Source organism: Macaca fascicularis, chromosome 9 (assembly GCF_037993035.2).
Source record: "Macaca fascicularis isolate 582-1 chromosome 9, T2T-MFA8v1.1".
NCBI classification, from domain to species: Eukaryota; Metazoa; Chordata; class Mammalia; order Primates; family Cercopithecidae; genus Macaca; species Macaca fascicularis.
The window spans coordinates 120,068,700-120,085,993 of NC_088383.1; the positions used below are offsets into that span (position 1 = coordinate 120,068,700).

The following is a 17,294-nucleotide window of genomic DNA, read 5'->3' on the forward strand; positions in this document are numbered from 1 at the left end:
ATTAGTTCAGTAAGTGTTCCTACCAAGCTCCCAGCTGTGGCTTCTACTCCTGGTAACTCTGTATCACATTTCTCTCCAGTTCTGGGGGCAGAGGTTTGTCCTCAGATCTCAAAAGGATATAAGAAGAGTTGATAATCTTCATTTTATTCAGCCTTTTTCTTGTTGTGAGGACAGGAGCAATGACTTCAAAATTTTTTATGTGTTAGATTGGAAACTGGAAGTCAGCTGTAAGTTTTTATAGAAGCTTTTTACTAAATGGAGGTAATTCCCCACTGTTTCTAAATTGGTGATGGTTTTTTAACATGAATGCATTTTGAATTTGTTAAAAGTTTTCCTTGTATGAATCATCAAATGACCTTACTTCCTTAGACTGTTGATATGGTAAATAACATTGATTGATTTTCAAATAGTAAACCCGCCTTGCATATCAAGAATTAATCCTAATCGTACTTGGTCATGATGTATAATCCCTTTTATATTGTTGAATTCAGTTTTCTAATATTTTGTTGAGAATTTTTGTGTCTGAGTTCCTGACACAGAAATCTCATGAGAGACATTGATTTATAGTTTTCTTTTTTGTACTGTCTTTGATTTTAATATCAAGGTAATACCTCATAAAATGAGTTTGAAATTGTTTCCTCTATTTTTTGGCAGACATTGCATAAAATCGGTGTTAATTCATTTCTAAGCATTTGGTAAAAGTCTGCAGTGAAGCCATCTGGGCCTAGAATTTCTTTTTTGAAAAACTTTTTAGTTACAAATATTTATTTAATGGTTATAGTACTATTCAGGTTTTCTGTTTCATCTTGATTGAGTTTTGGTAGTTTGGCTTTGGAATAATTAGGTTATATCTTCTAAGTTTTTGAATTTATGATTTATAATTACAAAGATTTTTGTAGTATGTCCATTTTCTCTTTTTAAACACCGTAGGATCTGTATTCCTTTTTTTCATTGCTAATATTTGAAATATGTGTCTTCTCCCTTTTTTATCTTTGTAAATCATGGCAGAGGGCTATAAGCATTGATTTTTTCCCCCAAAAAACCATCTTATATTTACATTAACTATTCTCTTTCTTCCTTGTTTTCATTTTTATTGATTTATACTCATTTTTATTAACTTCCTTTTGCTTGCTTGGACTTATTTTTATCTTTTTCTATTTTCTTGAGATGGACTTAGATTGCTGATTTGAGATCCTACCTCTTTTGTAATGTAAAAATTTAGTGTTATAAACTTCCCTCTTAGCACTGGCTTAGCTATGTCCCATAAGTTTTTTAATTATAAAATATGCATAACATGTAATTTATCATTTTAGCCATTTTTACTTGTAGAGTTCAGTGGCATTAAGCACATTGACATTGCTGTGCAATGATTACCATTATTAATCTCCAGAACGTTTTCATCGTCTGAGACTAAAACTCTGTACCTGTTGAACAATAAGTCCTCGTTCCCCTCTCTCCTCAGCACCTGCTAACCACCGTTCTGCTTTCTGTCTCTGTGAATTTGACTATTCCAGGTACCTCATATAAGAGGGATCATAAAATTGTTCTTTTGTGTGTGGCTTATTTCACTTGGTATATAATGTTTTCCAGGTTTATCCATGTTTAGCACCCATCAGAAATGTATTCCAGTCTGTAGAGTACTCCATTATATATATATACCACATTTTGGTTATTCATTCGTTAATAGACAGTTGGGTTGTTTCCACATTTTGACTATTGTGAATAATGCTGCTATGACCATTGGTGTACAAATACCTGTTTGTGTCCTTGTTTTCAGTTCTTTTGGATATATACCTTGAAGTTGAATTGCTGACTTGTATGGTAATTTTATGTTTAATTTTTTGAAGAACCACTGTGCAGTTTTTCACAGCAACTGTACCATTTTCCAACAGCAGTGCACAAAGGTTCCAATTTCTCCACATCCTTACTAGTACTTGTTATTTTCTATTTTTTGATAATAGCCATCCCAATGGGTATGAAGTGGTATCTTGTGATTTGCATTTCCCTAGTGATTACTGATGTTGAGCATCTTTTCATGTGTTTATTGCCCACTTGTATATCGTTAGAGAAATATCTATTGAAGTCCATTGCCCTTTTAAAAATCGGCTTCTTTGAGGATTTTTGTGATGGTCTTGTTTTATGGTAGTTCTTTATATATTCTGGATATCAATCCATTATGAGATATGTGATTTGCATATATTTTCTCCCACTGTATAGGTTGCCTTTTTACTCTTCATAGTATCCTCTGATGCACTAAAGTTTTTAATTTTGATAAAATCTAACATCGATTTTTCTTTTGTTGCCTGTGTTTATTATGTGTGGCTTAAAAATGTGTTACACACCCATTCTTCAGAGTTCTATAGTTTGTACTTTTCTGTATCTCCAACCTCTGCCTTAAAAAATAATAATAGAAAAACCTTGACAAGACCAATAAAAATGAAAAGGTTTTTTAAAACTCAGTAACACTGCAGGTAATTTAAATTGCCAATACAGACCTTTCAACCAGAATGGAAACAGAGAAATATACCTTATTTTCTGTCCTTTTAGAGTCCTAGTAAATTGAGAAGCAATTTTTACTTATAAATGTCAATTTATGCATTTATATAACATCAGAACACATGCATATTCGAAAGCATATATGAGATTTCATATTTGAAAGCTGGATGTAGTTCACAATCAACTTGAACACCTTCCAAGGGAGATTGGAAACAGTACACAGATAACCAACTTTGTTTGGCAACATAGTGAACTGCTAGACCTCCTAGATACTATAGGTGTGAGAGGAGAAAGAAGATACTGATAGCTATTAATAGCTAACTGGATATTAAGAAGACTATCTTGATCCATTTTGGTAATGAAAATTCAAGATTAAAATTCACAATTACCAAAGTTGTAAAACTTTTAAGATAATTATTTTAAAATTACTTTTCCATTTCCATTTATTTCCATATCTTGAGGTAGATTATGACCCTCAAACTGAACTCAAGGTGTATCTGATATTATTTATGCTGAATTTGGTTAACAAAATCAGTACTTCAAATTTTGGAATATATGTAAACATTTGTGACTGAATTGGTTACTTAAAGAGGTTGGAAAAGTAATCATTCACAAACAACATTTTATCAGATGTCATCTTGAAGTAATGGTTTCAGATTTGTGGTTGACTTAGTTTTTGAGAAAGAAAATGCAATTGTGATACAGAAAAAAGAAATTTTCATTTTCTTGCAATGCAAGTATGTTCACTAAATGATTTAAAATTTTAAAATAAAAGTTGCCTCTATAATGTGGTTTTGTTTCCAGTTGTTTTCAGAAATTATAAAATTTATTTTCTTGCTTACAAGTATTATCTGAGTATGTTTTTTAATAATGCTTATTGAATTTTTATGTTGGTCAATTTACAGGTGAATTATGTAACCTCATTACGCTGGATGTAGCTCACAATCAACTTGAACACCTTCCAAAGGAGATTGGAAACTGTACACAGATAACCAACCTTGACTTGCAGCACAATGAACTGCTAGATCTCCCAGATACTATAGGTATGAGAGGAGAAAGAAGATATTGATAGCTGTTAATAGCTAACTGGATATTAACAGGACTATTTTTGGTCCATTTGGTAATGAAAATTCAGGATTAAAATTCACAATTACCAAAGTTGTAAAACTTTTATGATAATATTTTAAAATCACTTTTCATTTCCTTTTCTTGACAAAGAAAATAGGTTTTAGGACATGAGCCCGATGGGATTATAAAAGAGAGAGAATATTGAGTTACATGTATATATATTCTGTCATAGTTTAAATTGCAAAATGGGTGGCTTTTTCTATTTCTGCTTGTTTCTGAGTTGCATGTTGTTATACTGGGTATGGTCCTTTCTTTGCTAAAGTATTCCATATTGAAAAATAAAACCATGTTGTTTAGTTTTTTAAACACGGCCAGTATACTTTAAAGTTTGTTTATTTGTAATACTAAAGGGATAAGCGAGGAGATGACTTGAAGTTCAAAATATGTTTTAGAGACTTAGCCAAATTGCAAAAAAATTGAATTGAGCTGTGATATGTTCTGTGTTTATGTAGTCTTGTTTATTTTTCTGATTGCCCATAAATTTATACCAGTAAAGGGAATTTAAAAAATTCTGATGCTTTTTTAGTTATTAATGTGGTATAAGGATACTATAATGTTTATTTAGAAAAATTACATCGCTACTTAATTTACATAATTTCAGTCATGAATATTTAGTATTTTACTTTTTTCATTTTTATTTTTTTTGAGACAAGTTTCACTCTGCCGCTCAGGCTGGAGTGCAGTGGTGCGATCTTGGCTCACTGCAGCCTCTGCCTCCTGGGTTTAAGCGATTCTCCTGCCTCAGCCTCCTGAGTAGCTGGGACTACAGGTACCCACCACTACACCTGGCTAATTTTTTTCTATTTTTAATTGAGATGAGGTTTCACTATGTTGGCCAGGCTGGTCTTGAACTCCTGACCTCAGGTGATCTGCCCACTTCTGCCTCCCCAAGTGCTGGGATTACAGGCCTTAGCCACCACGCTTGGTCCAGTCATGAATATTTCAGAGGCGTGATTACTAAATCATTTGAGGCCTGTGATGATGTTACCTTTCTCCAGAAGAGTTTTTGTCTGCCTCTGTTGGGTACCTAGTAGAGAGGGGATCACTTTAATCCATTTGTGTTCAAGGCTTGAGATTTTTTTGGTCCCCCAAGTGATTAAAAGGTTTTCTGCAGGCTAACTGGATGGCTGTTTTATTTCCAGTTCACCCTTACTGGTAGGGTGCAGCTCTAGAGGGTCCCACTTGAGGTTGATGACTAAGAGTCCTCACCCTTGGCAGACCCTAGATTTTGACTCTTGCTGGAAAAATGACTTAGCCTTTTAGCTGCGTCTTCCAGTTAGGGATGTGCTCTTAGGACGGAATTATCTCCATTGTTTTGCTTGTATCTGGGTTCCCAGCTTGTTTCTGGTCTGGCGCTTAGTCATTATGTTGTTAACTCTCTGATTTTGGTTTTGGAAGATGTTTTTATTTATTTATTTTTTTATTGGGAGAATTTATTTGAATTACCTACCATTACTTAAAACAAAGCAGTTTTAGGGAATTTCTTAGCAGGGTTGCGTAGACTGTCTTAGGTTATACAGGACAATTATTTACAGAAAAGCAAGCTGAAACATGGATGTAATAAGTAGCCATTAGAATCTATGTTTCCCTGATTTTTGGCCCATGACACTATCATATTACTATTTGTAGTGGAAAGAGATTATGTATTCTAGTTAACTGGTTTATGGTTTAGATGTCCCTCTGAAAGGCAAGATTGTCTGCAACACATACTGAATTATTCTATTAATATCCAAAATTAATATTCTACCGAATGTCCTGTATAAATAAGAGAATCAGATTTCTGATTCAAGATAATAAGGACCAAGCACAATTATTTCATGCTTTTTTTTCTCTTTAAAATCTATTAAAATGGCCAAGATGAACAAGGAGAAGTGATCCTAGGAGAAAAAGAACATAGAACGGATATTTAAACTGCATGTTTAAAATATGATCAGGCTGATACAAAAAGGAAACAAAGAATAAAATACAACTCTTAGAGATATGTTTGCCAAATCAAATTTAATGGAAAATTCCATATAACCAAATGAACACAGCCAGAGACTGGTCTCTAGGATAAACTGAAAGTCCCCTAGAATCTAGATCAAAAAGAAATGTGTAGAAAAGAAGTGAAAAAGTTACAAAGTCATGGCAGATAGGACTAGACGTTCTAGAAGGCCAAATAGTGCTGATACAGTTATAAAATCTAATTTTATAATGTTTCCCTGAACTTGATAAAAACCCAGATAATAAGACCAAAATTGCTTACCAAGAAGAAATAAATTAAGAAGTTACATTCTGGTAGAAGTTCTAAATATTAGATGTATTTGTTTTGAATAAACAATAAATTCACATGTAATATTATACAACCTATCTTTACCTAGTTTTTGGTTTCAGGGTAATGCTGGCTACATATGTTCAATTTTTGGAATAGTTGGTATGAAATTGCATTATTTCTTCCTTTAATATTTGATAAAATTCACCAGTGAAGCCATCCAGGACAGGACTTTTCTTTATAGGAATTTTTTTTAAAGCAATTTCAATTACTTTAATAGGTATAGGGCTATTCAGGTTATTACTTTCTTCTTCAGCAAACTTGGTCATATGGGTCTTTCAAGGAATATATTTATTTTATTTTAGTTATCACATTTAAAAGCTTTAAGTTGTTCAGTTATTACTTTCTTCTTCAGCAAACTTGGTCATAATGGGTCTTTCAAGAAATATATTTATTTTATTTCAGTTATCACATTTAAAAGCTTTAAGTTGTTCATAACATTCTTAACGTTATTTTAATATCTGTAGAATCTGTAGTAATGCCACCTCTCTAATTCCTGATATCAGGAACTTGTGCTTTTTCTTAATCATTCTGGCTAGAAGTATATCAATGTTATTGATCCTCTCTTAGTTTTATTGATTTTCCCTATTGTTTCTCTGGTTTTTATTTCATTGATTTCCATTTTGAACTTTATTATTTCTTTTCACCAGCTTACTTTGAGTTTTATTTGTTCTTTTTCTAGTTTCTTATGGTGGCACCTTGAGGTCATTAATTTGAGATCTTTCTATTATTCTCATAAAGACAGTTAGCACTATAAATTTCCCCTTCAGTACTGCTTCAGCAGCTTCCCACAAATTCTGATATATTGTATTTTCCTTTTAGAAGTATTTTCTAATTTACCTTTTTGTTTCTTCTGTGATCTATGGCTTATTTATTAGGTTGGTAAAAAAGTAATCGCGGTTTTTGCTATTATTTTTAAAGGCAAAAACCTTAGACTTTGACTTCTAGTTTACCTCCATTGTGGTCAAAAACATTCCTGATAGGACTTGAATTCTTTCATCATAGTAAAAGTATTCCATGTGCAGTTTAATATGTATTCTACTTTTGTTGGGTGGAGTGATCCATAAATATCAATTATGGTACAGATGAGGCAATCAATGAGTTTATTCTACTTTCTGCCCTTTCTGGAGGGGTCTCTTTTTCTTCTTAATTTTGTTAATTGCATTGTCAGCATAGGTAACACATACCTTGTTATACTAATTCCCATTTTTGTTTTAGTCTTAATGTTCATCAGCAGTCCTGTTGCCATAGTTGCCTCAGTCATTTCTTGGTTGGCTGAAGTCAATCTGGTTGGTAGTCATTTTCTCAAAAATGGTTCATGGGAACAGTATTCTCCTATAGTTCTTGTATGTGTGTAGCTTTTATAATTCAGGAACAGTTTAGATGGATATAAATAATTGGGTCAAACTTCCTTTCCTTGAGGATCTCAGTAGAACTAACAGATAGTTCTACCTTCTTCTGGAATTGAATGTACAAAGATGAGGCCAGTCCATTTTTTTTTTCCCCCTGTGATAAGTGACTTAGTCATTTTGCTTGGCCAGCCAAAGTATTATTTCTAGATTTCTGAAATATAAGAACTATATTTTATTTCTCACTGTTTATTTTTCAGGATCACATTTTCCTAGTATACTCTGGGCCAATTCAACATATAGGTTTAAGTTTTATTTCAGTACAGTGTTCTTCAGTATATTCAGTATATATTCAGTGTATATTATGCTTTCTCTGTTGGCCATATATATTCAGCGTATATTCAGTATAGTGTTCAGTATAGTAAATATGTCACACAGTGACATATTTAGTTTGTGTTGTATGTTTTTACATTGAAATATGTATCTGTAAGTTTGGTTAGTATGAACAACCAACTAATTAGAATGGTAAAGAAGAAAAGAAGGAATAATGTATAATCTCATCATAATCACTTTCAGTGAAACATCACCTAAAAGCACTTTCAAAAAATGACTTTTTATAAAATCCAAATTCTTAGTCTTAGAAAAACAAAATGTTGCTTTACTCTACTGCAAATCAGACAGGAGAACTAAAATTTAAGATACTTGAAATGTTATAAAGTGATTTTCTTATCCTTCTCATTGATGTTTAGTCACTGTGTATATCTTAGGATATTACACATGCTAGACATTTTATTGTTTCTTGAACATATCAGGTAAATTCTAGCCTTGAGATCTTTGTACTTCCCATCTCTCTGTTTAGAACTCTTTTCTCTTAAATATCTGTATAACTTTGCCTACTCCTTCAACTGATCAGATAGATATATAAAGCATGATTTTCATTCGACCTTCTTCTCTGTCTCAAATAGTCTAACAATATTTTATTATTTAATATTTTTATATGTGTCTGTATCTCAGTCTTGTTAAATAATAGTCAAAGGTGCATGCGATTAAAGTACTGAAATGAATAATCCTGGCAAACAGAGAAAGCATAGGTGGTGATATATGATACAGTCTTCTAGTAAGTAGGATTAGTGTCCTATTAGAGGTGATTCTTCTGTGTTTTAAGTGTGTTTACTAATATGAAAACATTTGATTTTAGTATTAATCTCTTGTAGTTTAGATGTTATCTCAGAATAACACATATGCCTCACCTCTAGCTTATTCTATAGGGTCAGATTACAGTATTACAAATTGGAAATCAATGAGAACTGAAACATTAACAAGAAAATTTTAAATAACATTGCATTTACTTTTATATAGCTTTGATAGTTGTTGCGAAGTATAGTACAGCTGTTACTCTGAGTAAATGGCAAAGCAAATTGGTAATATTTATTGAAACTTTTTATGACATTGTAGTCATTTATCAATTACCATGTTTATTAAAATAATTACTCTTGTCTTTCTCCATCCTTTCCAGTCCTAGTATTTTGATTATGTAGCAGAAGATTGAGGTTTGGTGGGCAACTTTGACCTTTGGGTCTTGGTCTCTTACAAATTTCAACAGTTTTAATTGACCTTTGAGATTTTCACTGTCATTTATTGAAGAACAACAATTTACCCTAAATAGTGGAAACTTAATTGAATTATGGTTCTCCTGATACTTTTCCTTTTTTAAATCCTACTCTAGTTCTGGGAAAGTATAACTTAAAATGAAAAACAGAAAGCCCAACACCTATTCTACAGAGTTGATGCTAGTCTGGAAGCAGCTGCCCACACTCTTTTCTCTGGACTAAAGAATCTTGCCCTAAATTCATAACTGAAAATAAAATCTTGTATCATCTTACAGTTACTTTCCAGAAATCACTGTATTTACTTGCCTTTTCCTTCTTTTCTTTTTTCTTATAAGTAGACCAGAATGTTTTTACTTTTTTCTTTATTTAACATGAACATTCCTGGAGTAACTATCACTCCCCTGTGATAATTGCTGCCATTTACTTCCAGGCTGAGTAGCTAGTGTTGCTGACAGCTCATAGGATGTGAGGAAGAGACAGAAGGAAATGGGTTGGGGTTTACCAAGTTGCAGTTAAGTAAGAGAGTGCTTAAATACATATTTATAGTTTTTCTGATTTAACTGTTAGTCTGCCTTCTTGAATTAAAAAATGTATTTTTATATGAATATTTTCTCATTCAGAAATTAGCTATGATCAGAAGAAAATATTAAGCTTCATTCCAACAGTTACTTTGTTTTAAAGTATGAACCTGATGTTTTTTAAAGCCTTCTGGTACCTCTAGTAGTTTTATGTCATCCAGGGAAGAAACGGTCTGAAGTAGGAAAAAATATTTTACTTTCTATTTCTTCTCAAAATGATATTAGGAGAGAACTATGCCACAAAACCTTGCCTTCAAGGCTGGAGCACAGAACAATTCACAGAGGCCTTTTTGTTGCACTGGGCTCTGAAGAAATGTTACAGTAATTATGGTTATACCAACAAGTAGCATTTTAGTCATTTTAGTAATTGGGTTTTAGGTAATTACAGTGCAGCGTATGTATAACAACTTTACTAGTTTTCTTTTTAATAGTGGTGTTCTTTGGGTTTTTAACATTCAGGAATTTCTGTGTTGCTTACTTTTCAGTTTGCTTTTAGTTTAATGTTTCTGAAAAAATAATTGTACCTTTGACATTTCATCCTTCGAACCCTGAGTCTTTCCTACTACTTTTTTGCTACTTTGTTAAAATAAGATTATGATCATTTAAATTAGTCTTACTCAAAAGTTATACTAAATTAACCTAAAGCTGCTGGTTATATTTGCTGAAATTGAAAGAATCTAATTTTAATTCATAGCCATTTGATTTTACCATATTTTTAAAATCTGACAGCATAAGAGAAAGCAAGCTGTCAAAGTGGAGCACAGAACAATTTATAGACAAAGTTAAGCACTTGAAAGCTAAATGCCAGTGATTGGCACTGATCAGCCTACGTTTATATACAGAAGCTCAGCAACAGTGATTTTATTTCTTAGTCAAGATGGCTCAACATTACAGCAAGCATGTGTTGATTTCTAGGTTGCAGTTTAGTTTGTGGTTAAAACCACTCATTGAGAGAGGTTAGAGTTGAAACCACTGCAGAGGGTGAATCACAATAAAAGCCAGACTTCTGATGTTTTCTTCTGGCATAAAAGAGTTTTGATATTTCATCCTTAATTTTCTTAACCTCTTTTATTTAGCTGAGAGTAATGGACTCTGGCAAAATGTGGATGACTCTGAATATGCCAGCAGTCTCAAGTGATAAGGCCTTTGCAAATGTGAAATTTCTTCATCAGAATAGCCTATTCTCATGGATTACAGTGTTAGAAATTCAACCCCTTCTGCCCCACCAAAAAGCAAAAAATTTAGATCCAACAAAGGTGGAGGTACCTCTTAATTTAAATTACCACTGGTTTTGGTACTAGATAATGTCATGTAGCAATTTAGCTACATTATTTTTATTTTGTAATTTTTAAATTCTAGGAAACTACTCTGGTTTTAAAAGTGAGAAACTTAAGAGTTATTTGGTTTTGGATGAGAAGTTTCAAGAATCTGGTTCTATTTACTAGGATTTGAGTTGACAAACATTTAGAATTTGGCTCTCTTACTAATCTTTGTTACCAGAGAAAGTTTTTTAGTTTTCAGTGAGAATAAAAAACATGTTTATTGTATTCCTCTACTATGATACTGTAAAGGGTTATTGAATGGGGCATGTCAGTTGATGGAGTAAGATCATGGAGACTTTCCTCTGTTAATAAATTCTCCACTCTTATGGCAGACTTCAAAGACCCCTTGGTGAACAAGTCAGCCATTTTGTTAAAATGGAACAACTTTCTTCCATAGGGAAAGCAGTGATGTAAAGGAGAAAAAGGGATGGTCTTGTTTACTTCCATTTTATTTTTAAAGGTTAGCTGCCTCTTTTTATCTGCAGCTGCATACAGGAAATTAAAATTTTATTGGAAGATTTCGAAGTTCTTTATAATCAGACATGATCACTACTCGCAGGAAAATTTTCACTTCTGCTGACCTTGCTATAGTGGTGGCCATAGGAATGGAATAGGCAAGGGATAAAATGTTGATACCATCCCTCCCCATTTTACAAGGATGTGAGTAAATGGGGCTATTCTTCACTCTTGGTAGAAGTAAAAATGATGTAACCTTTTGTTATTAAAATTTTAAACATCTATATCCTCTGACACATAAGAAATATTTTCACATGTACACAAAGATATATGTCTAAGGGTATTTATTACATAAATCTTATTTAAAAAATTAAACAAATGCCATCAGTTGAACAATGATTGGAGAGATAATGGCACACATACCATGAAACACTTTACAATGGTTAAATAGAATGAGGTATATCTGTGTTTACTCAGCATAAAAATATTTCTGTCACCTGTTACATGGGGGAGGGGAGAAGCAAATAGAATGATCTCATTTATATGAAAGCAAACACATAAACATAAGAAATCCCTGTATTATATGTATAAATAAGTGCTTAGAGACAGGCTCAATAGGTATGTAACAGACTATAAACCACGGTTATCTAAGGAAAATAGGAAGATACATTTATGTATTTTATAACTAAGAGTGATGCGGTGGGGTGGGAGGAATGCAGAAAGTTGGAATTGTTAGTAGTTCCTTCCCGGCTAATATCTAAGTATGGACTGCTCAGATGTTGGATATCTCAGAAAAATTCCTGCAAATATTTGTAGAATAATTAATTTATATTCAGATAGACCAGATGAGAATATATGTTTTTCAGTTATGTCCAATAAAGTCTATATTTCATAGACATGCTATTTTATAAAATAAGAATGAGTTGAAGAAAATAGATTTTTATGGACCTTTCATATAATTTTTTGTGTCTTGTTCCTAATGGAAAGGAGGACAAATAATGAAATGTTTTAGTTTTTGTAATTATTAAGAAAGTATGAATTAATGCCTATTGTATGCTTAGCACTGAAACAAATTCTGTGGAGAGAAATATCGCAAAGCTCCTCACTTACTGGGTTTTCAGTCTGGTGAGGGAGATAACTGATCCATGAAACAGTTAACATAAGACCAAATATAATTAATTGCCAACTTACGGTGAAAACAGTATGCTGGTATATTCAGTTTACGAGGAGGTCAGTAAGATCTTAATAAAAATGGCTAAGAATGACTTAATGAACAAATGCATTGGACTCAGTATGGAAGAAAAATGCAGTCTGAACACAGCAGTGAGGACAGTCAAACAGCATGGAGGTGAGAATGAGCACAGCATGGTTCTGTGTCAAGGAAACAAGCTAAGTGGAGCAAAGTCAGTGAAGATCTTGAAGGAAGATTTGTTGATAGGGAGCCAAGTTGGATTCACCAACTAGCTGGTGACTGTGACAAGTTATTTCACAAATGTTACGGTAAAGTCCCTGCTGATTACCCTCAGATGGCTCTTACTGCTGCTTCCTAGGTATCTTTTTCATTTCTTTTTATCAAATGTCACAGGATGGCTATCTAAAACTTAAAACCACCATACTCATTTTTTTTTTCCCACAATTTAGCTTATGTGTTCACTTTATGGAGAAGATGACCCTTACCATGTAAAGGGCCCAAACTTCTTACTTCTACATTTATTTTCCCTCTTTGCTCATCTTTTGTTCATTCTCTCCTGTTCCTAGAGACAGAGATGTTCCTTCTTTCTAAGATTAACTTTTTCACTTTCTTTATAAAGCCAGCTTTGATCCTTTGTGTTGGAAATTGTCTCCCCCATCTCTAAACATTCAAAGATTTTGTTCATACTTCTTTTAGGGTATTATCGTAGTCTACTAAGTATTATAGTTATTTGTGAAAATAAACCACTGTACTGTAAGCCTCTTGAGAGAAGAGACTATGTCTTGTGTGGCACTGTGCAGTTTTACAGCAGTTAAATAAGTAGCTTGATTGATGGGTGGAGGTATATCATGGGGACCCCTAGAAGCTAGCAAAGAGTGTTTACATTTGATACAATAGGAAATAGGTTGTTTTTAGTATAAATGTTTTTGGCCAGGTGCAGTGGCTTACGCCTGTAATCCCAGCATTTTGGGAGACTGAGGTGAGTGGATCACTTTAGCACAGAGATTGAGACCAGCCTGGGCAACATGGCGAAACTCTATCTCTACAAAAATACAAAAATTAGCTGGGTGTGGTGGCATATGCCTGTAGTCCCTGCTGCTCCAGAGGCTAAGGTAGGAGGATCACCTTAGACCAGGGAGTTTGAGGCTGCAGCGAGCCATGATTGTGCCACTGCACTTCACCGTGGTCGACAGAGTCAGACTCTTGTCTCTTAAAAATAAAAAAAATGATGAGGGTGGGATTGGAGAAGGGACAAACATGAGAAATGTATTTTGAGAATACAAATAGAATTTTGTGACTGACTTAGAAGGGATAAAACTGATAGTAGAAAACATTTTTAACTAGATAAATATATACTTACTCCCTTTCTATAAACACAGTTTTATAGAATACAGCCTACCCTTTTAATGTTTCTCAATTTTTGCTTTATTATAATAAACTCTCAGTAAACAGCAAATACATATTATCAGTGTCTGGCTCTGCACTAGGGTTCTGACAGTGGATAGCTCACTAAGTCTAAAAATGGACACAGACATGAAATAAACATTTATAATATGGTGTAATCATGACGATAGAGGTGTTGGCACAGTGCCGTGGGTGTGCCTGTGCACTTGTCAAGAGGTGGGTAGAGCTTTATCACAGAGCACAGAGTTAAGTGAGTTAAATATCAGGAAACTAGGAATTCTAAAATGAATTTTGGGCATTTTTATTTTGTTCTTTATTTGGCAAATGATGTATACTGTTTATTGGCATTTTCCCCCTTGGTCTTTGCATTGTTAAGATAGCACATTTTGAACTTTAAAACAAATTGACTTAGAAACCAGAATTAAGTGAAATAACCTGCAATATATTGTCTAATATACTATTAAAAACATGTACAGGCATATAATGCAAATTGGTCACATTATATAAAATATCTCTGTAATGTAAAATATTCATCCAAAAGAAAAAGGATGGTGGAAGGATGTCACAATTTTTAAAAAAATTAGGATGACTTTAGAATTATAGATCTATTCTTATCAAAATTTTTAAAAATTTTAAAATATAGAAAATTAGGAAAAATGCAGACAAAATGAAACAAATTTTTAATTGTTCTTCCGTAATTCTGCCATGCAGAGATAACGGTTAGTTTTGATACATTTTCTTTCCCTTTTTTTGCGTGCCTGTTTCTTACGTTGTTGAAATTATACAAAATACACAATTTTATCATGCTTTTTTCCCCCAACTTAACATCATACCTAAAGTCTTTCACATCTTAAAACTTTTTATAACAACTTTAATATGTACAAAATATTGCAGAATATAGACATACTATAGAATGAAAATTATATATTTGAACATCTATTATGTATCTATTAGTCATGGTGCTAAGTATCTTATGCGTGTTATATCTAACCCCTAGAGCTACCCTGTTAGGTGTGTGGCATTATTTCCACTTTATGGATAAGGAACTGACACAGAGAGGTTAAATAACTTGCCCATGGACATATAAATAATATAAAATACTTCGGTTTTTCTATTACATTGTGATGCTTCCAATTTAAATAATTATTTTTCTATTGTTGAATATTTAGATTGTCCCTATTTTTGCCATTATATGACTTAATTAACATATTTTGTCATAAAGCAAATTATTTTCTGCCAATCCAGCTTTTAAGTAACATTTTTATTGTCTTTTTTTTTTTTTTTTTAAATGAGATGGAGTCTTGCTGTGTCGCCCAGGCTGGAGTGCAATGGCGCAATCTCAGCTAATGGCAACCTCCTCCTCCCGGGTTCAAGCCATTCTCCTTCCTGAGCCTCCCAAGTAGCTGGGACTACAGGCGTGCACCACCATGCCCGGATAATTTTGTATTTTTAGTAGAGACGGGGTTTCACCATGTTGACCAGGCTGGTCTTGAACTCCTGACCTCAAGTGATCCACTTGCCTCGACCTCTGAAAGTGCTGGGATTACAGGTGTGAGCCACCACGCCTGGCCTAACGCAGTGATAGCAGTAGTGAATATTCTCGTTCATATTTCTAACCACTGAATTTTCTGAGGCTTTGGAAAGTCAATTTTTTTTTCTCCTGCAGAATTGACACGTCTCACCAGAGTGTCATCAGAAAGACGCTTCTGATGAAGTCACTAAGTGAAGCATTCTTAGTTAATTTACAAAGCATTTTAAAGACTAAATTAACTTGTCTTTGCTAAGTGGTGGTTTTTTATTGTTGCTTTTGTATTCAACTTTATGCCGGTTGGAATCTCACTTAATTAGATAGACCTAGTAAACTCTTGGCCCAGTTTCCAAACACTATTGTACAAAAGTGATGTATTAATAAATGAACATAGCATACCTATGGAATAGTTCTAATTGGAAGAATTGAAGTGGTTGTTACATTTTTCTGCATTATAGTTGACAACTGATGGCATAGAATTAGGAGTATTTTTTTATCAGTGACTGATTCTTATCTTGAAAATGTAAAGGCTAAAAATTAGCTCCAATTATTCATTATGTGTAACTTCACTCGCTTGATACTTTCCACAAGAAGGAAAGATGCAGATGATTGATGACCAGATAAGGATCATGAGGCATAATGAGTGCCCTCTTAAGGTGTCAAGGCTTAACTTATGCTATAGACTAATGTATGTTTTCTGTAAGTATTGTAATATTGCATCTAAGAAAGTTGATCATACGACAGCTTTTTGAACAATGATTAAAGCAAAAGGAAAGAAATGGACATCAAGAGGTTGCGAAGGCTGAAAGGCCTCAAAATACTTATCTCCAAGAAGTTAAGTGTTGACACAGGCATCCACTTCTGTAATTTCTAACACTGGAAATAACTGTTTAATTTAAAAGTAAAGGCTGCATTTGGCATTTTAACCTGGCCCATCCAAGTATCTCATAGCAACAGTTGTGATTTGAAGTGAAAAAAGAAATTAATCAGCCACAGCAAAATAGCATGTTGGACTAAATTCTTGTCTTGTTAGCTTTTTTTGTATCAAAATTAACTTATTTTTAATGTATATTATTTGCAGAATTGAATTTGAGTTGAACCATTTATGATAACAGAAGTCATTATATTCATCATTCATTATATATAGCTGGCCATGTAGTCTTGGCAAGAAAAATAGAAAATACCTAGAAAATAAAATGCTCAGCTGGGCGCAGTGGCTCATGCCTGTAATCCCAGCACTTTGGAGTTCCAGGCAGCAGATCACTTAAGGTCAGGAGTTCAAGACCAGCCTGGCCAACATGGTGAAACCCCGTCTGTACTAAAAATACAAAAATTAGCTGGGTGTGGTGGTGGGCGCCTGTAATCCCAGCTACTTGGGAGGCTGAGGCAGGAGAATCGCTTGAACCCAGGAGGTGGAGGTTGCAGTGAGCTGAGATTACACCACTGTACTCCAGCCTGGGCGATAGAGTGAGACTCAGTCTCAAAAAAGAAAAGAAAAGAAAATGCTCTGCTTTTTAAAAATTCAATAATGGCTATTTTGTGCTCAAGCTGGATATGCTTAGATAAAAGAGACTATAACTTTCACTTCAGTTTGTAAGTTTTGGGGAGGGGGTTGAGAAATTTTTTACCATCAGGCCAACTTTTCAGTATTGAAGCTTTCTGATCTCAGTAAATAATTTATGTTTTAAACAATACTATTTTAGAAATTTGGAAATTTCTTCTCCAAAATTACGTGTACATACTTATATATAACTACTTGTTCTAAATTGGATCATCATAACATAGAACAAATGGAATAATTATTGTAAGTTTAAAATATACACAGCTTTGATGCAGTTAAATTAGGCCTTATCTAAAGATTAACTTGTTAAAGTATGCCAATACTTTATCTAATTGTTCATTTAAAAACTAACTTATAGC

The 17,294-nt window shown here is 33.4% G+C and overlaps 1 protein-coding gene across 4 annotated transcripts in view; it reads left to right on the forward strand.

Annotated features, from left to right (window-relative positions):
* SHOC2 (SHOC2 leucine rich repeat scaffold protein) overlaps positions 1-17,294 on the forward strand; it is a 90,994-nt gene that overhangs the window by 60,559 nt on the left and 13,141 nt on the right. For 2 of the 4 annotated variants that reach the window (XM_074002692.1, XM_065521411.2), the window contains exon 2: positions 3,402-3,539. The exons of the other annotated variants lie outside the window; for them this stretch is intronic. Coding sequence is in view for 1 of the 2 variants with exons in the window: in XM_065521411.2 (XP_065377483.1) it covers positions 3,402-3,539 (138 nt within the window). In the remaining variant the exon portion in view is untranslated. The remainder of the gene's footprint in view (positions 1-3,401; positions 3,540-17,294) is intronic. 4 annotated transcript variants of the gene reach the window in all.